The sequence below is a fragment of the Vanacampus margaritifer genome, chromosome 1, assembly GCF_051991255.1.
Source record: "Vanacampus margaritifer isolate UIUO_Vmar chromosome 1, RoL_Vmar_1.0, whole genome shotgun sequence".
NCBI classification, from domain to species: Eukaryota; Metazoa; Chordata; class Actinopteri; order Syngnathiformes; family Syngnathidae; genus Vanacampus; species Vanacampus margaritifer.
In genome coordinates, this window is record NC_135432.1 from 52,987,055 (window position 1) to 53,014,212 (window position 27,158).

At 39.3% G+C, this 27,158-nt stretch overlaps 1 protein-coding gene across 2 annotated transcripts in view; it reads left to right on the forward strand.

Annotated features, from left to right (window-relative positions):
* The first annotated feature begins 795 nt into the window (after positions 1 to 795).
* The window catches only part of runx3 (RUNX family transcription factor 3), a 63,805-nt gene continuing 37,442 nt past the window's right edge, over positions 796 to 27,158 (forward strand). For both annotated transcript variants that reach the window (XM_077543740.1, XM_077543829.1), the window contains exons 1-2: positions 796 to 959; positions 1,135 to 1,259. In XM_077543740.1, coding sequence (XP_077399866.1) covers positions 1,202 to 1,259 — 58 coding nt within the window. In that variant the 5' untranslated portion in view covers positions 796 to 959; positions 1,135 to 1,201. The remainder of the gene's footprint in view (positions 960 to 1,134; positions 1,260 to 27,158) is intronic.

The window sequence follows — 27,158 nt, forward strand, 5'->3', positions numbered from 1 at the left end:
GTTGGTGACCCCTGCCCTTGACTCAACAGACTGTAAATGCCTAAAGGTGTGAATGTGACCTTTGGGTCAACTGGCTGCTAGTCACCCTTGCCTTGACCATGAACAGAATAAGCATTAGATTTTGCATGACTACATGGTAGCACGCAATGTTTTCATTCAGAGAGGAACCGTCATAATCTGTCAGCGCTACTTCTACTATGTCTTCTAATTTGACAAAGATTACGATACTATCAAGTGGTAAGTGAGGGTGGAGGTTTTGCAGGCCCCAAACCACTGTTTGTTTCAAACGCAGATGTGCCTTTAGTCAGACAATCATAAAACTTGTACAAGACATACAGTAGATGTGCAGCCAACAGTAACATTCAGTCTATTTCCTTTCTCATTTGCTTTTGTTGTGCAAGTGGCCTAAAACATTTTAATGTTCCCCCAACTTCTGGTGCACTGATCAGGGTGCTCTGTACAAACCTCAGCGCAACCACAGCGGCGGAGGCCACCGCCTGGTTCGAACAGAAAAGAAAATAGAATGTTTCCAAAAACTTGGATGCCCAATGAAAAATGAGCGTGTCGAGTGCAAGAATGATGGAAAGTACGAAGCGAAGAAGAGAAACCGTCGGGGGAAAAAAACAAGCAAAAGATGATAGGAAGGGAAGCAAGGGAGGGAAGGAAGGAGGGGAGGGAGAGGCCCTGTGACCTCACGTCACATGTGACGCGGGCTCCACCACTCACAGAGCGGGAGAGTTTGTGCCTGTGTGTGTGGAGGATGGCGAGGAGGATGCAGATGCATTGTGGCTTTTAGCGTTTTACTAGCTCTGACGCCTTTGTCAGGGTACCAACATTGGGCGAGAGAAATAAGAACCACGCTATCAGGCTACCTTGCTAACTTCAGACTCCGCAGCCCGAGGACCACAAACCGAACCATCGAGGTCAGTTTGGAGGGCCTCCCTTCATCTCCAGCTCAGGTGAGCTCACCTGAACTCTTGATGTTGAATTGCCATTTCTTTCGCTTTCTTCGTAACTTCCCGTCTCTGACCTCCACCTTCTCTCTTCGATGTGTGCTGCTGCTGCTCTGTGCTGGCTTGTGGCTTTTGAGATTCCTGCGGTCGTCACCAACCCTGAATTCTTGCTCGCAAACAGGCAAGGAGCCGAATGAGTGCTGTCCTCTGGGTTGGTGGAGGCCAAGTGCTGAGAGACGTTCCCTGTCATGGCATCCAACAGCATCTTTGACTCCTTCTCCAACTATAGCAGCAGTCTGCTCAGAGGTGAGTTTTGATCCGCCCCCTGTCTGTAAACCCCCACCCCTAAGACTTCAAACCCCCTCCCCTGTAAGAATTCCTTCTCAGGGCCTTTTTGCTCTGAAAGTTGCGTTTCTTTTTGATGATTCTGGGGACGTGTCCATTCATGCTCCATTGGATACGACAATATGATTTGCTCAGTTGCGGCCGTTCCATGTCTCCTCCTCTTCCTCGCCTCCTTGTGTTTTACTGTAGGCTTGATGGAGTAGCACCATTATGGTCTTCTCACCACAGACTCTCAGTGAGAATACAAGCTCCATGTGATTGGGCTCTTTACCGGAACACAGCAATACAATAAAAGAGAGAGTGAACAAAAACATATCAAGCTGCTTTACTTCCAGGAGGTACTTTTGGTCTGTGTGGTGAGGTGAGTGCACTATACTTGGCACTAGCCTTTATGAACAAACCATTTGTTGCCATGGCAATTCCAATCATGTAGAGTAGCTTTCACTTGGAAACAGGATAGCTTTTGATTGTGAGTAGAAAACAAGAGCTGCCAACCTATGGGAAGTCACTTCCAGAATTTTTTTTTACCGTTTTGTTGAAAACTTTGTCGTGGGACGCACTTTTGTAGCGGGATAAAATAAAAAAATAAAAAATATATATATATATTTTTTTTTTTTATATGATATATATATATATTTATATTTTAATGTATTTATTGCATCAACCAATTTAATGACATTATTTTTTCACTAAAATCAAGGCATTGTATTGAACAAATGAATGTTTTTATTTCAAATAATAAATTAATCAAAAAATCATTAAAATAAAATTACAGTGTGTCTTAAATTTCCTTTGCAGTGATATTACGACAGTGCGTATGTTTTTTTTTCTCAATAAAAGCATTTTTATGTAAAGACATAGTTTCAAAGACCCCATATAAAAACAAATGATTAAAAATGTCACTCACCAGTCGCGACGCTTCACGGAGCCGTGCGATGTGATAGCGTTTATGGTTATAGTGGTAAAGTTGTTCGTTAGCACAGAATTATTGTTGGCTCATTAATGGAAATAATCATCTGCCAATTAAACTTCACTCTGTGCAGCTGCCCTTGTTTCTCGCCGCCGATATAACCAGCAGCACTTGGGTTCAAGTCAAGTCATTAGCTTTCAGCTAGCTTTAGCATCTGTTTATTTCGCGCCGCTGATATGAATCTATTAAAGTTAGCAGTGATCGTGGTTGAATCAAGTCATTCAAACTTTTAGACCCGTTTGCAACCCTGCTAGCATCCGTGTAGCTTCCACAGTGACACTGAGGTCACTGGAGTCACCGGTGGAAGTGGTCGCAATTACCTACCAGGTAATTTTGCTCGTTGTCAACCTTTTTGGGCAATGTGACCCATGATTTCTTTTTTCTTTTCTTAATGTTCCAAGCGTATCGATGTCATATTCAGAGATTTGTGTAACAAAATACGGACAATCCGAAGCAGTTGGCAGCTCTGGAAAACAAGAAGGTTAAAAGTAGATGAGCAATTTATCTATAAAATCACTTTCCCAATTAAGGCCTCGCTGCAGTGTTAATTACAGACAGCCACAAGAGCTCCTAATCATTTGCAGAGTGTATGTTAAAATCTGTGGAGCCTCACACAGTCTGTAAATCAGTAAATGGTACATCTGTGGCTCACATGAGACCAATACTCCAAGTCTCAGCAGAACCACAGTGACAACGGATGATGTTCCAATGTTCACTTAAGCTTCGACAGAAACTTTTATAACTTCCTCATGACAAGTTCCCGCCTTTTTTCACTCTTTGTCTTCCAAAAGCAATGGATCTGTTGGATCCGTGTACTTCTCTGACGGACTCTGGCGGTTTTCAGCCCATTGACTTCAGGCTTCACACACAATCTATCAGGATGTTCTACTTCTAAAATGTGCCCTTTGTGGCGCCTGATTTTGATTTTCAGGCGGCCAAGACTGGATATGAGACTGTGTATAAGTGGTGGGGGCGGTGTGGGGGTTAGGAGAACGAGCGGAGCATGTAAAACTGTAATCAGCATTGGAAATCATTAGTGAATATGCAATATCCTTTTACAATTCACAGTGTCAGTAGTCTGAAAGTGAACTGTGTGAGAACAAAGGCCAAGAGGGATTAAATCCTCCCATTCAATTTGAACCCATTTCAACTGGGGGAGACCTCATGTAAGGAGAATACTCTGGTGGTTGGTTTAACAACTTGCATTACACTGGCAGTGCAATTTGGCTCTTTTTCAGGCTTAAATCAAACTGAAATTAAGAGGAATGCATGGCCTCCAAAACATTGACTTTAATAAGGTGCAGCATGCAGCTCATGGAAATAAAGCCATCATCCAATAAGACATCAAAAGATACTTCTGTACATAGAATTTGTCAAATTTGGGCTTTGACACATGAGTGATTAGAGAAGACTGATTACAAGATGAGGTCCAGTCATGTAAGGTGGCACCCATTGCACGTCTCACAGATCAGACATGCCAGCGTGTGATGGCTAACATCAGATACACTTTGCGTGAGAAGCCAGAGGACGCCTCACCTCAGAAACCTCAGGCGTGTGCTAAAACTCACACGCATTAACCGGCACACATAAAACATATGACACATGCGCATCAAGGCGCTCAGCAGCCAGACATTGCAGCTGTGCATTTAACTCCTCATCTGCTGCGAGACAAAGTGACCGGTCTAACCGTTGGTATGTTATGAGAAGATGGAGAGATTTGAAGCAATGAGGCGCTAATCTGATTCCGTCTTACAATGCTGCTGCTGCAGCTCACTGATAACAACCACAATGAGGCTACAGCTGTTACCGTGCAGCTTACACGCTGTTTAATAACAAAGCAATGTTTTGCAGACTCAATGATGATGATGTTAAGCATAAGAGTATAACGTTGAATAATTTCTACTTCCATGTACATTCATCAACCACAGCACGACAAACACTTGCGTAATCCAATAAAACTGTGTTGATAAATTGCCGGCTGATTCCCCAAAAAGTGTTTATACGTGGGGAAAGAAGATGTCACGTTAACCCAAAGATCTCTAAAATAGAGAGAGTGATTTAATTGGAATTAGGCATGATTTCTTTATTAATAGAAGAGCATTTGTTATGATTGTTTTTCTGACTGTTTTGGGGCACGTAACAAATGATGCTTACAAAGTTGTACACTACAGTGATTTGCAAATGTATTAGACCACCACCCAATGTAAGGTTTATGTTACAGTTGCCCTAATTTAAGGGTACTGGTTGTTAACAAACTATATATTTGTAAAGTACAGTAATGGTCTGCTATGTAAAAGCTGCTTAAATGAACTGAATGTATATATATATATATATATATATATATATATATATATATATATATATATAACGGATTATATGTTGTGTATGATCAACAACACGTTAGCCCACGAGAAGTACATGAATAGCTCAAAAGTGATTTTGATTGTTTTAGAAGTGACATTTAAAAATGCAAAGACTGGCAGAGTGAGTGAAGGTTGGTGGCCCCTGATCTAGTGGGATAGCGAAGCTCATATATATTTTTTCATTATTATTTTTGATTCATTAATTTATGTATTTAGTCGAGACAGTGCATGTTAATGAGGATGGGACACATGCATGTAAACACACCACACCAGATTATAACCATAAAATAATTTCCACCCGTTGTCAGATCACAGAAACAGAAACAAAACAGCGAGGAGAAAAAGCACAATATGATTACATGACTGATTTGCTTTTAGTCATGTTTTGAGTTGAGTCTCCAATGCTTTCTGTTCACCATCATATTTGCAGGATTTATTTTTGCCGTTTTTTTTTTTTTATACAGGAATTCACTATTGAGTGTTACACTCTTTAGAGCCAGTTCACTTTGTGGTTTAGATTTATTACGGTGGGAATGTTTTTATGGGTTTGCCTTATTGCGCTTTATGAATGGAAGCGAGTACTTAAGTGTGAGAAATGCACTACGCCTCACGGCAATCGTAACAGGGTTATTTTGAAGGATTTTGAGAGCTGATGCAGTTTGTTTTGTGGAGTTTAAATACATATAGTGGGATAAAAGTCTTGTTTAACTGCATGTCGATCACTCAAAGTGGATACATTCCAAAATAAAAAAATCAAACAAAAAACTGGCACATTGAAACTGTACTGAAAAAAAGCACAACATTTTCAAGATGATATAGCTGACAAATGGCAAAAACGTAATAACATTTTTGATGAAGATTATTTCTCTGACATAAATAAATGGACTTGATTGGAGCCTCTTGAAAGTCTTGCTGAGTGTGAGGCCCCCGCTGGATGCCAAGCTGAGCCAGCTGAAATCTGTAACTAGATATTAACAGTTTCAATATTTTAAAGTGAAAGCAAATAATAGAAAACTCATGTCAGCTCCAGAGAAGTAAAATTCTGTCTCCAATTTAGCTGGGTATAATATCTATTTACAAAACTCTGAAGGCATATTGGATAGGAGCAACATTCTGGACTTGATTATGTCTATAAACGTTTTGGAGGTACTTATTTACTTTTTGGTCTGTCTCGCCATTTTCACTGTCTGTCAACACAACTTTATGGGGAACACTTTCAGGGTTTGCCAGTAAGATGGCTTCTATGTAGCGAGTGCAGAGGGGCGCTCTGATTATGTGGTTGACTAATGTTAAAGCTGCCTCCACCCTTCTACACTTTTGGCTCAAACCACCATGTTGAGCCTCGTGCGGGTCAAGGTTCGAGTCAAGCTAAGTGTAGTAGTAAATACAATTTTCTGGTGGTCTGCAAGCAACCACGGGGCAAAATTCCTTGATGCCAATCTGATAAAGATTTACGCTGATAAAGATACCTCGAAGAAGAATGTGTTTTTGTAAAGTTGATTCACTATAATACCTGCATAGTATAAAACCGTAGGTTAGGTCATTTTAATGGGAGTGGGCCATGTCTAGTAAGGAGTGATACTGCTACAGCGCTATGCATCAAAATCCCTGTAAGTTTATCTATGCAATGCATTCAGCCTCGTAAAGGAATAGATTGTTTTTCAGCATAACCTGTTTGTTGCATATTTGAGGAGGGAGCTCTAATATTGCGAGAACTTAATCGAATTTTCTTAATAAATTGGTTATTTTTATTAAGCGGATATGCTGAGAACACTTTGAGATAAGCTGTTTTCACAGCAAATGCATTTAGTGCTATTGTAACATTATTAAAAAATAAATTAAAAAAAATCTGAATTGCATATCCACCACTGTGTATTTGTGGGGGTAGTTGCAACAGGACTAACTCTCGGTTGCAGTAATGCTTATATTGCTCAAGTTAATAATTGTACAAAGCTTATCATTGTTTCAATGAAATTAATTATTAATAAAAAAGTAATATCGATTATATGACAAGACATAGCAAAATGGCTTTAGTAGATTTTTTTTTGGACTGATTTCAAAATTACAGTGAGTTAACAAGTACAAAAATGAAATTTTTTGTTTGCATTACAGAATTCTCGTACATTTGATTGTTAATCATGCTCATTTACTGTTTTTAAAGTATATTTATATTTATTAATGAATATATATACTCTAATGAAAACAGCAATAAAAATGATGTTAATAATAATAATAATAATAATAATAATGTCTTAGATTTATACAACACTTGAAGAGAGTCCAATGCTTAATCGAGGGTTTTTTGCATTCGCATTCCATTTTGCTCTGACTCAAACATCAGTGATCTGATGAAGGTTGTGCCGAAACGTCATCTGTCCCAATAAAGTTTTTTTTATTTTTTTTTACATCTGCTTGGTGAGTGTAATCAAGTGCTTTTGGCATAGTGTGTTGTCCACCATGTTTGTGGAAGCGGTTGCAACAGGACGTTTTTTGGAATGTGTCACATTGGCGTTGCACTTACTGGAATATATTCCAGTGAAGAAGGTTATAGTGCCTAAATTTGACATTTATTACAAAATTCCCAGGAGTGGATGTTGAATAAGATCATCATCAGGGTAACTTGATGAATTAGTTATTTTTCCGATGAATAACACAATTGTACATTATGATATAAGACTTTTTAACGTCTCAGACTTTTTATTTTTTAGATGAAACATTCAGGAACTAGTTTAGGAATAGTGCATGATTTGACTGTTATGTGAAAATCCCTTCATCTTTTGATTTTTAAGTAAGAGGACTCCTGATGTCTGGTTGAATGAGTCATCTTAGTGGTCAATTTGTCTCCTCTACAAGATGAAGCGAGCTTGTTCTTTCTGCAACCAAATTCACCAAAGGAGGAGCTGTTTTGTTAAAATATAAATAAACGAAACAAAGTGTTTTGTTTTGAACCTTTAGTCTGTAACCACATGACTGTATCGCATCTCAATAAAACATTATTAGGAAATATTGACTTCAAATAAAAATGGACCTAGCACCAGTATAATGTATTGATATTGTGTAGAATATGGAAGTTTATTGCAACTTGAAATGGATGAAGATTTGCTTCAGGGGACATTTTTGTCAACTATAGCGCACTGACTCATCTTATCATTACACACAGCCTTTCAAGAGTGGGAGAAGCAAAACCTCCTTGCGACGAAGTACAAGGCTAGCAGTTTTGTGACCCACGTATAACATTGGTGACTGGGCTTCATCCTGCTAAAATTAGGGGATGAATGACTTCAGACTTTGACTCCAAAACATAAGCTCGCTCATTCACATTCCCCGTCATCTTCACATTCAGAATCATTCAGCTCATCCAATCACATTCAGACACATTTATGACCTCAAAGACAATTGGAATTTATACAACTCCAACACCAATTAATGAAACATGTGGCCTACAGTGGCCGTTTCTCAAATGATGTTCTTATCCGTACTTAGATCCTTGGTTACTTGAGTCGGGGGTAACTTAACAAGTACACATCCGTTCCAGCTTATCAAGAGACTCCCGTTCTTGTGTCCGTTTTTAGAGAGACCGTACTTGGCGAGTTCACAAGACTGTACTCTGCGTTCTTCATATTGCGAAATGGCCAGTGTCCCTATACACAACCGTATATAATTAAAGTGCTTTGAAATAATGTAGTGCAGCAAACCTGCAGTTGTGTTCCATGGATTGTTGCAAGATACGATTGTCTGTGAGATCTTGAAGGTATCTAATTGTGATCTGTCATTGGAGGGGTGGGTCAGAGGGCGGAGCAACTGGCATTGAAAGCCCGAACGGAAAGCTAGTTGTTAGTGACAATAAGCATTCATTTTCACATAAAAGAATCGCCTTTGTTTTGTCATCTAAGCAGACACTACGGTATATTGTCATTATGTCTTTTTCTGAATTTGCTGACGGTTGCTGATTTGGGCTGGTCGTCAGCTAGCGTTAGTGGAAACCTTTTCAGATGGGTATTCAGCGCACTTGTGATGTGTTCGAGGAAAGACCTTTATCATTTGCAAGTGGCCGTGCTATCTGTCACATTTCTAGTCAAGTATTTCTACACGGTTGAGGCATTGCTGCTAGTTTGCTGCACCGAGTGACCACCTGTTGATTTCACCAAAGCTGAGTTGTTAATGTCAAAACATGTCAGTCACATGGAACCTTCCACTTCAAGCTGTAAACATCATTGTGAATGGTAGTTGATGTGCCGACTAGTCGATTCCACCCTTAGTATAGTAGAGGAAGATACTATTGTTTTTTTCAAAAATTTGAAAAGAGCTGCCATCAAATGATTGAATTAACTCATTCACTGCCATTGACGGCTATAGACGTCAAAAATTCATTTTAACTATTTCTATTAGTTTAACATTTTTCCCATTTTTGTTAACAATAGTATGAAAACCTATAATTTTTTTATTGTATTAGAACAGATATAACATTTGTGATTAATCGTGAGTTAACTAGTGAAGTCATGCGATTAATTACAATTAAAAATGGTAATCGCTTGACGCCCCTAATTTTTAATAATATTTTCTTTAAAAAATAAAAATAAAAAAAAAGATTATTAAAAATCGGGAAAAAAAATTACAATTACTTTTTAAGATTATTCAAAATTAGGGGTGTCCGGTGATTAAAATGTTTAATTGTAATTAATCGCATGACTTAATCACAAATTTTATATCTGTTCTAAATGTACAAAAAAAATTCTAGGTTTTCCTACTCTAGTTAACAAAAGTGGAAAAAAATGTTAAACTAATAGAAATAGTTACAATGAATTTATGACGTCTATAGCCGTCATTGGCAGTGACTGAGTTAATGTTTGGCAGAGACAAAAAGCTCTCCAGCACCCTCAATCTTGACTTGATAATTAGAATCTTTAATCATGCCTAAAACACTATCATAGGCAGTCTTCAGTCCCTTAACCAGTAAAAGAAAAAAGAAAAAAAATGTAATTACGGTTGCGGAAGAATGCAGTTAATTATAGCATGTGAGTAGCTGCTGACTATGAAATCATTTCATATTCTTCTTCTGTTTTCCCCCAACTTGTTTACACAATGTCAACTGTTATTCTGCAATTAAAATGTTTTGGATTTCAGCAACAAATACATCCACATTAACTGTTTCTTTGCTCTTCAAAAATGTGTTTGCTTTTGGCCGTTTCATTAGGGACAATGGCTACCACACCTTAACACGTACACCACGAAACAAGCTGCCCAAGAGGTCAAGTGTATACCTTGTCATAGAACTTCTAACAGTAAAAAAGAAAATAATATAAATTAACATGCGAGTATGATTTTTGTTACCATGTGATTGAGGGGCGACCAATCCAGGCAGTACCCCGCCTTCTATTTCAAAGTCATCTGGGACAGGCTCCAGCTCACTTGTAACCCTAATGATGACAGTCGCTACAGAAAGTGGATGGCTGGATTGTTTTACATTATTATGTTATACATGCTGTCTGCACACACAAAAAAAGCTCCTGATTTCTTGGTGTTGTGATATCTAAACCACTTCAAATATGTTGATAAAAATGGAGTCCATGGATTCTCTATCATCATTTTCTTCTTATTATTATTAAATCTTGCAGTTTACCTGTATAAACTCATGGATCCAGCAAGTCAATTCTGCTTACGCAATGTCAAGGACTGTGTGCGCTTCAACCTCCCTGTTTTTAATGGGAATTAGGGGAGCCGCTTCGATTGAGTCAGCTGCATTCCATCCCACAACGGCGCATAACGAGGCATAACGCCCTATTCTAACTGCACTAGTAAGCAAAATACCAAAAGAAAGAAAAATCCACCCATGTATGCAGTTAAAATAAGCCTCCATATGTTTTAGATTTGAACTTTTTATCTGATCAATTTTAAACTACTTGATTATCCTCCTTGTACATTTTTGCCCTGAAGTAAACTCTAACTCTCCAGCTGGTCCTTACTCACTTGTTCATATGTTGTTCAGTCAAAGACATTATGAAAGGGATTCCCCGTCAGCTGTGGAGCACAATTGTCCCTCCTTGTCTCCTCCAATGTCTGTCTAGTAGTGTGAGGTCACGTCGTCTGCTGCATGTGCCCGTCTCATGGTCACAGCAGTCACAAGTACCTTCACGGTATACTGTATGTCCTCATAAACAGCAAATATCGTCACACCCACACATGTATTCAGCGCCTGGTTTTCTTTCCTCATGCTGAGTCAGGGAGACGCATGTCAACAAGATGACTGTGACGTTTTTGCCCCTTTCTAAATGCTGTCTGACCAAACCGTAATGGCCAGTCAGGACAAACATATGGTCTGCTTGTGTGTCAGTCCGTCAGCATTACATTACGAACAAAACATCAGAGGTCTTGACCCAAGCTATGAGGGACTTCCCTCTTAATGGTGCAAAGATGAGATGTTATTTGACTGTGTACAGTATGCAGTATTTTTTATACACACAAAAGTTGTCACTTTTTAAGGGATTTCTCTTCAATTATTTAAATACAAATATTGTTTTGGCTCTTAAAAGTTATATAAGTAGACAACACAAAACGTGTGTTGTCAAACAACATTACATAACATTAAATTCACTGCCATTGACAAGCATACTTGTGAATTATAATTTTTTTCCAACGGGGATGGGTGGGGAAGCATCTGATGCTTGCTCCACAGTTAGTTACAAACTTGGAAACAACTTTGCTGATGCACAACCAACAGTCGATGACTCCATGCCCCATTTTAGATATGATATCAGCACAGTTTATGAGACCACTGGGTTAAAAAGCTGCATTTTTCAACCTACCTTTTTTGGACCGCTGATCATAAAAGAACGGAAACAGTCAGAATATATTTTTTTCTCCCTGGTCAGATGACATTCTAAATTCTTTCATTTGATAGATTCAGTGTTTATATAATCATTGAATACAATATTCCGTAGCTCTTGAAAATGCTCTAAAATGGCTGACAGTAAATGAGTTAATGAAAATATCCTTGCAACATGTTGCTTTTAGTCTGTGCAATTATTTAATAAGCTTTTAAATTTTAACCCTTTCAAGTACACGTGTATTTGCCGATCTAGGAATTTTTCATTTATCCTTGTACAAAATAGAATTCCCCAAATATGGCAGAAACGTCACTTCAAAAATAAAAATATAAATAATAAAAATATGATATTAAAAAACATTTATGACTTTTCAAATGTTTTTTTTTTTGTGATTAGATTTTTTTTTTGTATTCACTTTTAAAAATACCAAAAGTTGGCCTGCAATTGGCTGTCGACCAGTCCAAGGTGTACCTCACAAATTCCCAATGTGGACAAGTAATATAGAAAATGTTTGTTTTTCATATTTAGCCAACTGGGCTCCTATCTGCTCTATTGGTTTTATGGCATGTATTTTTTTATTTATTTTTTGCTCAGTTGTACAGTTCAGTTCACAATATATTAGAAATAGGTAAATCATGCTAACGTTGCCACTATGGCATGCAAATTATATAACCTGTGTGACATCAAACAAGTGCACCAATGGCTTCTCAAAGATGTTAAACGTGACAACAGCAAAAACATGAATTGCTGAAAATTTGGGGAATAATATAGCCTGTGTTCTATTGAGTGTTATCAACACAATCATATCGGTACTCCATTTTGTGCATCAGGGGCCGTTAAGCCCGTTAAGCTTATTTTGAGTTTAAAAAGGACGAAAAAGTACTATTTGTCCAACGCTTAGAAACATGACAGCCATCCGTGGACACTGCCAACCTGGCAGAAAGACGTTTGTGTGCGAGAGACTGACGGACTCTTTAATCAGCGTGATGACATAAGAGGCGCAGAGCGGGCCAGTCGTTCAGTCAGCGCAGAGTTTGATCAACCTAATCACCAGGCAGCCAGACTCCATGCTACTGATTGGATTTACAAACGCTCCTTGTCATCGTCGTGTCATTAGCTTGTCGTTAGCTGTGGCCGCCTTGACGTGGAGCAGCAGAGAGCGAGGCCTAAACACTGCAATCAGAGGATTAGCGAGCAGTCACGGCGAAGCCTCATGTGGACGCCTCAGGCTGTGAGTCAAAGAAGGAAAGTCCTGCCCTCGCCGTGTTCGAGCTCCATGTGGCCTGGGTGCTAACGGTACGCAGGGAACGCCACGGCTGATTAGCGACGGAGATGATGAGAGGAAGCGTTTAGTCACTTCGGACACATGGGTGGTTTCCTGGAATCCAATCAAGTCAGGTCCATGGCTATTGCAGTTTTAAAAGGAGGTATTCCATTGGGTGGGTGCAGGTCTGGGAACGGAGCCTAGAGTTGTAAGTTTAACTGGTGCATGCTGGGCTCACGCTCTTTGTTCTGTGACATGTGGAGATGGTTCATTTTCCTTATTAGATTTCATATAGAAGTCAATGGGAATAACTGACAATCATCATTTGCTGCCAAATATTCCTTTTTGCGAGGCATGACAGTATCGTGTGTTAGAGGATGTGGAGCTCCTTGACATGCAGGCTGAGAGTCGCCACGCCTTTGTTTCCTTACAATTAAAAGCCCAGAGGGCCTGCCAAGTACTTTCCAAGAGTTGTCTCGGGTCTGCAGAGAAAAGTGGCATGGACGTTTGTCAGGAAACCAGCGCCGGGCTTGCTGCTGGAATCTGGATGAATTTTGCGGTGAGTCAGATGGCGCTCGGGAAGCAGAACTCCTCTGAGGAGGGAAATTAATGCAAATTCAACATTTGGGGGGCCCTTTGAAGTCCTTTTGCCCTTGAATGAGTGTGACAGAACCTGGAATGACCCTGTTAAAGTAATGTAAGGAGCTGAAAGGGACAAACACTGATGACGATAGGTGAAATGCTGAAAATGCGCTCACAATATCCAATAAAAGAACATTTCATTCTGTTTTTACAAATATAATAACAGACACACTGATCATTAACCATATGTACCTGTGGCCGTCAATAAATGCAGAATAAAAATTTAAGCCATTAGTTCCTAACCGAAAAACAACCACAAGAGCGGGACCGATACCAGTATTGATATCCATCACGAGTACCGATACAATGAAATATGTCTGGTATTGGCCCGATACCGATACCTGGTATCGGTACTCGCCCATCCCTTATTAAAATGCACTGCATTGGCCCCAAATGATGCCGGCCCACGAGGCATCTGCCCTGTGAGCCACATGGCCAGTCCAGGCCTGCTTGTATGCGTGGCAGCCATCTTACGTTGCCACTCACTAATCAAGCCTAACTTGAACACATTGATTTGTCTACTGCATTTTCACATTATTTGTTGTCTCTATGGCAAAAAATACCACTGTGTGTATACTTACACATATAAAGCTATATGCGTTCAGAAACCAGAATTTTGAATACCGGAATAATGGCTGCATGCAAACAAAGTCTAGGCCAGCACTCTAATCAGTCATTTGTAAAGGCACATTTAATACAACTTTTTTGGGGGAATTTTGAGGTCGCAGGTGGACCTTCACATTACTTCATGCCAATCTCAAAAACATGCAATTTTTTTTCAAAGCAGAATTATATGAGCAGTCAAATATCTCCAAGAGCCAAAAGGAAATGCAGTACAAAGACGGACGAGGCCAACATTCCCTCCATTGACCAAATATCAAATACCAACACTCATTTTCAGTCATCCCACACCATCTATCTTCCTCTGACTTCTCTGTGCATCTTCCCTCTCTTATCTCTACTTTTAAAGCTTTTCCTCCAGCAAGAGGGGGCAGCCAAGCACAAAGGGGCATTGTCTGCTGGTAGAAATGTGGTTTACAGACTCCATTTTAATGGCTTGGTGGTTGCTGGAAGCCAAGCGTGCTTCCTAATATTTGGCTCACACTCGATTTCATTTAAGGAAGGACTGAGCTATGACGGCCTTGTCTTTGTGCCCCCCACCCATCTTCCCCTTTCTAGTGGCATAACTACATTTGTGTGGAATCTCGAGCGTTCGGAGAGCCGAGGCAGGCTGCGTTGCCAGTCAAATGTGTTTGGGTTGTCAGACTGAATGGCTTCCAGCGCTGCGATCTGTCTCCTCTCCTCGTCAGTGAGAGCTGTTTGATCTGACAGAAAGACTCCATTAGAGACAGGAAAGTTCAACTGCTGGGAGCTTGGATGGCTACAGCAGCCCAGAGAGGAAAAGCTTTGCACACGCAGTCTGGTTGCAATCTTAGTGTCTATGACTGTGTGTCTATAAATGTCTCGGAGCATTACTGATCAGTAGGCTAGGTGTGTGTGTGTGTGTGTGTGTGATGATAAAAGTTACAGTTTATTTCCATACGCAGTATACTTTATGGACAAATTGCTTAGACACTGCTCTTAATTGATGAACTGTGACATTTTGGACATTTCAGTTGGTCGCCGGCTAAAAATATATAGTTTGAATGGGTTGGGCATGCTATTTGACAGTCGTGACATAAACCTGATCAGACATACACTTTTGTGATGAATTGGAATAGAGGCTATGAGTCAAAGTCAACCCCCAAAAATGTTCTATGCAGCCCCACTAGTCTAAATATGGTATTCTGTTTACTATTGTGTAAGTGGAATATGAATTAAGCAGAAAAAATCCAACCCTTTTTATCACTGATTTTTTTTTTCATTGTACTAAACAAAAAAAAATAATCCATGTTCTCCCTGTGCCTAGTATGTAATTTAATTGAACACTAAATTGTCCCTTGATGTGGTTGTGTGTTTGATCATCTACATGTCCTACAATTGTCTGCCAACCAGCTCAGGTTGTAGTACACTGCAAATTTTTTTCATACTGAATCAGAAATTCGATTTGGGGTAAAGTAATACAATTGACTTTAATTAGTTTATTCCAAAATAAAAAGTTACTTGGATGTAACTTTTTTATTTGGCTTGGAAAAATGAATCCATTTGATTTATATTAAATTGAAAATGATGCTTTCAACCAAATCATGAATATAACGAGAAAAACAAAAAAATTTAGCTGTAACAAATAACAGCATTTTTGTTTTGTTTTGTTAAGTCCAACGAAACACTTTTTTCAGAGATCCATCTCAGGGGGCGGGCATTTTGCCACTTGCTGCCGACTGAAGATGACATGATTGTTGGTCAGGTCTCAGGAAACAACCAATCGCAGCGCAGTTTCAGAAAACAGGTGAGCTCTGATTGGTTGTTGCCTGAGCCCTGTGCAACATTGATGTCATCTTCAGTTGACAGAAATTGGTCAAATGGCCGCCCCCTGAGATGGATAAAAAAAAGGCTGGATTTTGCTTCATAACTCATATTCCAAAAAATGTAATATTAATCAGAATGCTATGTTTAGACTAGTGAGGTCACATATAACATATTATTGTTGAGAAATGTTTAAAGTTGATTTCCAGCGTCAGTGGCCCAACAGACCTTCCAAAATGTTGTAGAAAGTGTTCTTAGAAGAGTAGAAACTGTTCTAGCTAGAGGGGTAACACCCTAGATTTACTCGGATTTTAACTTCCTGGTGATATAATGACATAATGGCCAATCGTCCCAAAACTTTGTCTGGACCGATATTATTCGACGGGTTTGTGTTGAGGCGAATGATACAGCTGTTAATAGGGTTATTTTCTGAGGAAGCGGGATGAAGAGGTCAACCCGCATTATAGTCCCCACCACCACCACCGAACCCAACCGTCAATTCAGGTCAGTGATGCCCTCAGATATAAAAACACGCTGACACGTGTCAAAGTGGTGGGAATGGAGGCGATGGTTTGATGAAGACATTTAATAGTTTAGCCGCAGACTCTCACTGCATGTGCTCCATTTCTTGTGGCTTCAACTTCCACTAATCATGAGGAACTTCCACAAATATGACTCACTTCTCAAAGGAAAAAGGCATAAAAAATGAGTGATTCTTGACAAGACAAGTTACGTTAAAATGATCACCTGCTTGCTTGTGTCATACAGCATATTCTTTGATGATGCAATGTTAATGGTTGAACAAACATGCCGTTTTGGGGGAAAAGTTACGATTTTGGATGTACTAAATATACAGCACCCCATCCTCAAAAGTGGTTTGTTCCAATCAGTCCCTCCCACGCTGCCTTCCCGTGACGTAAAATAATGGTTTAAGTACCTAGCTAGAATTATTATTTCTTAATCTACCATTCAATACGAATATTATTATTATCATTCCCCATTTTTGCTGCATTTAATCACAGCTCGCTGTGCATGTTGTTAGGGAGGAGTCATCTGCCTTTTTTTTTTTTTTCATAGACAGCTCCACTGTTCTCTGCTTGATTTGGAAAGAGAGAAGCTAGCTGTTGTGTCATGTTCATGCGTTATATTAAAGCCAATGTACTACTGACAAGCTAACTGACTTGGATGCTTATGGGCTTTAATTTTCTAGACAGATGCCCGTGTGCTTATCGCAAAAACGGGCGCATTGTCAATTTCATTCCGGGGGGCTACCGTGTTTGGGACCGCGCCTCGCTGAGCGCTACAATAGACGGGGCTGTCACACCCTGGCGTATCTGGAAATTTCAGGACAGAAAGAATATAGACTAGGGTTTAGACTCGCAAAAAGCAGGTCTAACCTGTGGTGCAGTTGGTGTAATGTGATTTTGGTGGATTTGATCAAAGTACAGGAAGACAGTTTTGGCGCTCCGTGGGTATGTAGTGTATATCAGCATATTTTAGTCATAAATATGAAAAAAAGTGCAGGACAGTTCCTCTGAATTATTGTAGAAATTAATTCATTGAACAAATTATTAGTGTTGTTCCGATACCGATATTGGGATAGGCCCCAATACTGCATATAAACAGTGGTATCGGCAACAGTTAGTACTAACAAATAACATGCTGATGCCATTATTTCCGACGCTAATATAGGACTTTGGATACAGTGTCTTGCTCGTGCACGACATTGACTGATGTGTGACATGTTCACTGCATGCCGAGCCAAGATATCCAATTGGCCCTTGAATTAGGAATCAGCACGGTGTCGGCATCGGCCAATACTGTAAACTGGATATCGGAAATCAGTATCGGGGGCCAAAAAAACGGTATCGAAACAACACTACAAATTACTATCGTCACCGCTCTACCGCTGTATCAAAATGATTGGTCTTCACCCAGAAATGAGTAGGGTGGGTTACAATATGTTTGTTTTCTAAATCTAATCCATTCCTCCTTTGCTGTGGCTCAATACCTAAATAACTTTTTCATATTTGATGGTTTAGTCACAGACTTTCAGGAAAAGTGATATGCTTCTCTTTCATAATTGTGGCAATCTTTTGTAGGATTACATGAGTCGCAACTTACATTCTTTGTTTCGTTTTGTTTTGTCTAACTAGTGGGGGCACATACAACACAAAAAAAAGTAAAAATTTGACATTTTAAACTAATACATATGAGAATTTATGTCAGGAGAAAATATTAAGAAACAAATCTTTCGCGCATTTTTACAGTTCAAGCTTCTTCTTTTGTCTTCTTTTTTAAAAACTTTTTTTTTGTTACCAGGTAGTTTCAAAAAAACAGAAATATGTAAATAATAATAATAAATAAAAATAACTAAATAATTAAAATTCTAAATATAAAACTTTTTTAAGGACATTATTGTATTTTTAATGGTATTTTTATTTTTATTTTTTACTGCAAATATGCTTTTGTTTAATTTCAATTAGCTTAGCAGGCTTGGTAGCCCACTGCTAAGCACATCCACCTCACAATTCAGTAGTCCAGGGTTCAAATACAGACTCTAGCCTTCCTGTGTGGAGCTTCCATGTTCTCCCTGTGCTACATGCCCTACAATTGTCTGGCAACCAGCTCGGGTTATACCTCGCAAATTTTGTTCATACTGAATCAGAAATTCGATTTGGGGTAAAGTAATAAAATTGACTTTAATTAATTTATTCCAAAGTAAAAAGTTACTTGGATGTAACTTTTTTGTTTGGCTTGGGAAAAATAAATCCATTTGATTTATATTAAATTGAAAATGATGCTTTCAACCAAAATCATGAATATAATGAGAAAAAATAAAAAATAAAATTGCTGCAACAAATTACCAGGGACCGACAATGTCATCGTATTAAAATTAGGGATCGGCGTGTACCAATTACAGGTACCGGTATCGATATGATTTCAGGCCTTCAAAGTATCCTCACAACTGCAGCTGATACCAATATTGGTCCTCTTGTCATTGCCCGCTTGTGGCTGTCTTACGATCAGGAACTCCAAATGAGGAGAATAGAAAACTGCCATAAATATCATGCAAATTTAAGGAAAATGCTTGTTTTTTTATGTATCTGTGGTATTAGCGGGAACTCAATAGCTGAGTCATATTCAACATCCCTACTTCAAAATGTACAAAACAGTGAAATTTATCATCCTGGCCAGGGGCTCGGCCCTCGTCAACCTTCGATCCTAGAATGGCCCATGGCATTTAGTAGCTGTTTCAAGTTTCAAGGGAGAAGGCAAGTGTGAAGCACCCTCCAAACATCCGTCCCCTGATCTTTTGTGGGAGCTGGCAATAAAGTCTGCTTGGCAGTTAAACTGTCACTGGCAAGAACTGTACACTTTTTTCTGAAGGTGAATGCAGCATGGCAGTGCCGCAGGTGTTTGTGTGTGTGTGTGTGTGTGTGTGCCCACCAATCCTGGATTGGCACAATAAAACAGTTACTTGTCTCTGTTAGTGTCTCTGGCTTGCGGCCATCCTGAGAAATGGACTCCAAAATTTTCATTGGACGCATTCGGCAGAGTCAGAGTGAGTCAGGATCCTGTGTGGCGTGAGTGTGTTTATGTGTAGGGGGGTGGGGGTGCTGTCACTTTGGCAACGCAACTGCACATATTGCAGCCATTACCACAGCGGAAAAATGTTTTTCTGCAACATGCAATTACTACAGATTACAGATTGCCGTCCTTGCATCAGAAGCTCTCGCCAGCAAAGGAGAAACACTGCATGTGTGTGTGTGCGTGTTGTCACACACAAATACACAGACAGACAAAGAGACAAAGAAAGATGAGAAATGATTATAGCTTTCATGAAAAACCACAGCTGAAAAAAAATGGGGGACTTGATGTATTCATGGTAGTCATTTGAATGTAAAAGTTAGATGGACTCTCACATCCTGCAAAAAAAACATTCTGTCCTTCACAAATTTTTTCATTTTAAAACATTTCTTCTTATTTAATAGAATGAAAATTTGACTTATCATAATATTTATTTGCAGGTTGCAATCCAGATGGTAGCTTCCCTCACTTTAAACAATATAGATGGAAAAGCAGTGGCCGCAAAAAGGCGGGGCCTTATTTACAAAACCCACCAGATCAAAAGTCTGCCCAAAGTGCTCCTATAATAGCATGGGGGCCGTTTGGTGAGCTTATACTCCAGTGCTACTTTTAGTGGCTTTCCAAAGTAAAATAAACAGGCCCAGTAACCACATCACAGACTGCTAACTGTCATCATTGGGTGAGTGTACCCGATGGATGATGTGAGGGTGGAGCCACCGTGACACCGGGGTTTACGGCGAGTTTGTGCTGAGAGGGGGCAGGCGGGCTCGGGCTAATGAGGGCTACCCGATATCTCACTCATTTGAAGGCTTAATTGTACATATAACGACACTACACCTGCGATATGTCAATGAATTCAGTCCAGTAATGTATGTAAATAATCATTTAAATTCATTCCCATGTGGATTCATACAAATGTAATTTTTCAAGAAAAACAAGTCAGTATTTTTGTTTTTACTATTCAGTAGCAGTGTGGATATATCCAAATGCATTTTCCAATGTTTGTTACTGTCACTGCACTTACTTTCACAAGTATGTTTTGGAAAATTCAGGTCACTACACTACAACACTGGAGAAAACAAAATCATTTTGAGCAAAACACAACAATGATGTCATCCTTAAATGCCCATTTAGAAACGAGGCACCGTCATGCCAGGGCTGCCTTGTTCACTGTCTGACACTGTTTCATTATGTAGTATGCGGTCATCGCTGTTGCATTGTATGGTAGTATGCTACTGTACTATCTGGCATCATCATTTACCACACAGTAAATTATGTGCAGTAGATTTGATTATATTTAGAGTGTGACCAAATAGAGTAATATTTACACCCAGAAGAGAGTAAAAAAAAAAAAACTGAGAAAGAAAATAAAAGTCACTCAAGGGTTGAGGAACAAACTTATGACCTTCAGCTACCACCTGAGCTAAGCCACTCCTACTATTTGCTTATATCCAAGAGGAGTTACGAAGATTCAGCCGACACAAGCGATATACTAACACACAGCAGGACCTGAGAGTAGATTAGCTGTCTCTTCAACCCTTGAATTACTTTTTTAATACACACACACACACATATATATATCTATATATATATATATATATCATTTTTGTTTTACTCTCTTCCAATTGTAAATTTGACTCTATTTAAAGTGGGACTAACTATGCTGCATTCAAGGATGGTCGGAAGTCGGATATATTCGAGTTGATTTTTCCCAGTTCCGACCTGAAAAGTAAACAACCAAATTGGCGGATAGTGATAAATTGTTGTTTTTTTTTTTTTGGTCCTCAAAACTCAGTTTGACCTCCAGCAAACTTACCTTCTCGCAATTTTGCTTCATTGATTTATTTTTTTAAAATCTTATTTCATAAGCGTTTCATACAGTTCAGTAGTTCACCGTATAATTTCATGCAGGGAGATAGCGGCATACTATCACGTACGGTGTGTTACGTTATGTCGAATATTTATGAATGAAGAATTCTATCTGGTTTAATAACTCGAGTAAATTGTGTTTTACCATTCGCAGTTTGTAATTTCAAAGAGGTCGCCATTGTAGAGTGACGTCACTTGTAGTCCGTTGGTGAAATTGTGGTCTTTTTTTTCCCGACTTTGCAAGTGGAATTTCCGAGTTCAAGGGGGCATTCCCGTACACACTTCCTGATTTGAACTTGGAAGAGTCCGACTTCCGACCATCCGCTAATAAGATAAGATAAGATCCACTGATCGTCACACCCACCTAAGTGGGGCGAAATTCGTTCTCCGCATTTGACCCATCCCCTGAGGGAGCGGTGAGCAGCAGCAGCAGCCGCGCTCGGGAATCATATGGTGATCTAACCTCCCAATTCCAACCCTTATTGCCGAGTGTCAAGCAGAGCGGCAATGGGTCCCATTTTTATAGTCTTTGGTATGACCCACGACCTCCCAGTCTCAGGGCGGACACTGTACCACTGGGCCACTGAGCTGGTAATGCAGCAATAGACTCGGTTTAGAGTAAAATTTACTCTACAGAATATGTGTCCTGATTGCATATATGCAACCAGGTCACAATCAGGTCACATATTCGATTCAGAATGTTAAGATATTTTAAAAAAATGACAAAATAATTTCTGCATCATTGTCCATTTCTGTGACATACTTAACTATCACAATCCTCTTTGAATATTCTCCAAAAGCGTCACTTTTTGGAGGGGGGGGGGGATCTTTTAAAATTTCATCTTGAAAAAGTACTAGCTTTTTTCAACACTTTAAATTAGTCAAGAATTTGTAAAAAAAAAAAAAGAATAATAATAATAAAAATAACTGCCCCATATTGGGTATGTGTGTGGTGGGTGTGTTCCAGAGAAATATGACCATGCCATAATGTTTCACGCAACAAGTCAATGGTATTCTCCCATTAACAGCAAAATAGCAAAGAGGCAAGCATTAGCACAATAACATGTTAGACACACAGCAACATGTTTGGCACATTTGAAATTAAACCCTTAAAAATCAATTTACGTTGAAGAGTGAAATATAAACATAGGTGGAGTTGTCCCCCAACAGCCATTATTTTGCTCAATTGATTCAGAAGGCTTTAATAAGCCCTCGGCTCCACTCTGCACCTTTTATAGAACGTAAGCAGAGTATTAAAGATGCATGAGGCCGATGGGCTCATTGTCTACTCCAGTGTTTTGGCTCAGCCCAATTCGGCAGGCTTCCTGTGTATTTGGCTGCCAGGTTTAGAGATGTCAACAACATATACATTGTTTCTATACGAACAGATCTAGTCTGCAAATACGAACGTTAACGATAGTGTTAACAAAGTAAACAGATGATAAAAATGTACAGTAAAATTGGAATTAAATTTATCTAAGTTTTACACAGTATCACAAGAAAATAAAAACAGAAATTAAGGGAAATCTAAAGGCATACAAAGGCATAGAAAATTAAAATAAACAATCTAAATATATAAAATGGGAGGATGCGCTTTGCCAATAAATTCACCCTGTTTATCTCCCTTTTAAATGAGGCCCCATTTGTAATAAACATGCATTTTTTTGGGGAAGAACAGAAAAACTGAGTATGTATTCTGCACCCATCCGTCCATCCATCCATCCAGCTAGCATAACAGACAATCAGAGCCAAGAGTGTATTTTGCAAATAATGGCCCATTCATTCAAATCATATCTAAAATGAGTTTCTTCTGGTTTTAGGCGTGGGGAAGGGTGTGGGTGTGGGTGTGTGTGTGTGGGGGGGGAGGGGGGGGGGGGTAATAATTATGTCGTGTTTGCCAGATCTTAGGGCAACTTCAAATTGGTAAATCAAGCATTATCTAGGGGCACCATCTCCAAAGTCATGGACCAAAAGGTACATCTCAAGACAGACCATACCTCAGGAAGACTGCCCAGTAAATTCTGTAGATAAATTTGATCTAAACACAGTCTATTTGGTCCCACTCTACATAAAGTAAAATTTACACTTGGAAGAGAGTAAAATATTCAGAGTAAATTTTACTGAAATTAGTTTTAGTGTGTATGAGAGAATTTGCCTATGCCATGAAAAAAAAACTATTAAGGATTATTTTTACTCAGTAATTCCAAGTACATTTTGCAAAGAGAGATTTTGACTAAATTTTACTAATTTATCCCCCAAAGAATACAAGGGATGAGTCACGACCTTCAACTATGCCACTCCTACTGTTTGCTAACATGCAAAACCAAATACACCGTTTAAGTAAAATTTACAGAATTGAATTCTTACTCTTCCAGCACTCACAAAAAAAAAAAAGCTATATTCTCCAGATTTCTAGCCAAGTTTAGCAGACACACTGCTCTCTGCTTGGACTATCGGGAACAGACTCCCATAGGGCTCCCAGTAGGCTTGCCATGGCAGCTGAGCTCAACGCCAAAATGTTTGCGCTGTCAGCAACCACACTGGAACACAAAAATGTGAAGCATTGTTTTTTTGTTTTAGTTATGAGTCCTGAAAATATGACCAAGACTGCTGCATAAGTAGAGTAACACCTTTTGGTGAAGAAATTGTGATGTGATAGGCGGGGTCTCCTGAGGCTTGTCATTGTCCGCAATTTGGGATTGAAAAGAACAGAGTGGCCTGCCAACAGTCCTGACCTCAACCCAAGTGCATATTCGTGAAACCAGCTTGGGCGCGATGTTCGTGCCCAAGTGACCAACACAACCATTTTTGCCTGATCTGAGCTATCTCCTGGTTGAGGAGTGGTGTGCCATAACACAGGAGTGTGTGACTCAGCTGGTGACCAGCATGAGGAGGTGGAAAGAAAAGGAAATGTCGGGAAATAAACAGATTTTCACAATTAATTTCAACTTCTGCACAGGCCTGTGGATACAAATCACATCAGCAGTTTTTTCCTGTGTAAACAATTGTCACAGGTCTTTGATTCGTTTTTTCCTTAGCTCTTCATCTCAATCAGCAGCAAATCAAAAATTGTCTCACTATAAACTATTCATACTTGTTGATGTTCTCACATTTTGGGGTGAAAATTAACAAAAACCTGAGTGCACAAGGCAAAGACAGAGGGTCCACTTTTTGTCCTGAACTAATACACTTTGATCAGTCAACCGCAGCATGTCTTTGATACTTGTCTTTGATATTGTTTATCACAAAAGATAAAAATCTGTCTTGACCAACCTTATAGGGGAAGTCAACCAACCCCCAAAATGTTTTTGGACAATTATATGATATGTAGCCCCATTAATCTAAATATGTTATTCTGGTTAATATTGCGGTAGTGGAATATGATGACAGCAAAATCCAGATGTTTTTCTCCATCTCAGGGGGCGGCCATTTTGCTACTTGCTGTCGACTGAAGATGATATCACAGTTGCTCAGGTCTCAGGTAACAACCAATCACAGCGCAGCTTCAGAAAACAGGTGAGCTGTGATCGGTCATTGCCTGAGCCCTGAGCAACTGTGATGTCATCTTCAGTGGACAACAAGTGGCAAAATGACCGACCCCTGAGATGGATAAAAACAGCGAGATTTTGCTTCATAACTCATATTCCACCAATATAATATTCATCTGAATGTCATATTTAGACTAGTGAGGTAACATATAACACATTATTGTTATAGATGTTTAAGGTTGACTTCCACTTTAAGGCGGGACCAACCTTGCGAAAGTGGTCACAGGAGTGAAGATGTGCGTATACTGTCTGCCAGCCAACGTGTCTGTCTGCCAACTCTGCTGAATTATAGTAAGATGGACAGAAATAGATGTACAGTACGGTCTATTTCTGTCCCCTAATGGTGCAGTATAAATACAGGTTGTTATTATCATTATTAATGTACCACATCAGGCTCCATTGGACTCAGTGTAAGTACTGTGTTTGTACCTTATCCAGGGTGCAGAGGGCTACATATGACACCCACCCACCCCCACCCCCAAAAAAGTAAATTTTTTTAAGATCTCTGAATGTTAGAATCCCTGCTCTGAAATATACCATTTGTATTGAAAACAGGCTTGTTTGTGATTCAAACTAAACCAGTAGTTAAATGTAAGCAGTTGAATTGCTCAGTGTTAAAATGACCAGCAAACGTGATGATGTGTTGTATAATCAAAGAGTCGTGATCAGAGTAACACAAGTCGAAAACATAAATTTAGTCACTCCTGTCTAAAATGTCTGAAGTGGCTTTGAGGGGACCTGTGCAAATGGCTATGGTGAATTCCATCATCTAATCACAGACACCCCGCTCCACTATATGGAGCAGAAAAAGTCCAATCCTCACAACGAGGAGGAACGGGTAAACAAGCTCAACGTTCCAGAGTCACCGCAGAATTCATCATTCATATAAAAAAATACCCAGAGCCCTGAAGTGGTCCTAATTTAATCCGGAGGAATAAAACTCCATTTCATAGTTGTCCATTCACAGCACTCATATTTCCACTGAGCACAAACCTCCAGATGAAATTTGAGCAGACACTTTTGGGAAGGAATGTATTCGGTGGGTTGAGGGCCAAAGCCTGCCCTGTAATTTGTGAATGTACAGAAATGTGTGATGGCCGCAGCTTCTCTAAAGATAGAATCTTTGTCTTAGGTCATCGCCCAACCTCAAACTAGGTCTAATTGGCTCCACAGCCCCCTTTCCAAATGAATAGCTACCCATCCAAAAGGCTTATGTCTCGAGACTCTGAAAATAGCCCAAAAGTTGACATAGGTTAATAGATTGGATCAAGCTAGAGTAAAAAAGAAATGAATATGAAACTGGGAGAGGATTCACATAGCTGAGGTTTCACCCATCTTCAAAGTGACTTTTAAGTGGCTTGGAAGCAGAGTGGGTGGCATGAACGAGCCCAAATGATTCCAATTTGACTTTACATTTTGACTTACGCAGATCAAAGTTAATAAGGCTTCATTTAGGTTTCAGTCATGCTAATCATTACTGGACCTTTGTGACTTATGTGAGCCAAAGGTCATTAAGTTAGTTTTTGGTTTTAAACACCGAAAGAGTATAATTGTGTAGTTGACCCCACTGCCATTGACGGCTATAGATGTCAAAAATTCATTTGAGCTATGTCTATTAGTTTAACTTTTTTTCCCCACTTTTGTTAACAACTGTATGAAAACCTAGGGGAAAAAAATATTGTACATTTAGAACAGATATAAAATGTGTGATTAATCGTGAGTTAACTATTAAAGTCATGCGATTAATTACAATAAAAAATTGTAATCGCCTGCCGTCCGAATCTTTTCTTTTCTTAAAAAAAAAAAGATTATTTTAAAAAATGTCTAGGTTTTCATACTCTTGTAAACAAAACTGGAAAAATATGTTAAACTAATATAAATAGTTCAAATGAATTTTTGACGTTTATAGGCGTCAATGGCAGTGAATGAGTTAACAATATACTCTTAAAAAAAACAAATGACGTCAGAACTTTGTTGACACAGGTGCTTTTTGTCACTGATTTTTGTCCATTCTTGTCACACAAGTGTATAAGAAGTTACTATTAGTTATTCTTGTTAGAACACTAAAACATTCAAACACTTTTACTTTCTTAAGTGAAACTATGTATGGTGAAGCTGGACAAATGTATTGCAACACACACACACACACACACATTGACATATATATCCTGGGGCCTATCTGAGGTGAGTTTGAGGTTTTGCATGTCCTCCAGCAGTTCTGTCTTGATTTCAGGCCTGACCCACCTAAATCATTAAAAAGCGTTCAGGGCCGTGGCGAGCTCCCTCCAATGCGGCTGAAACTGTAGAAAGTGAACGCTGAAATGCGGACGTCTAAATGTGACAGGGCACATTAAGGCCGAGCCGGGCATATAACTGAAGTGTG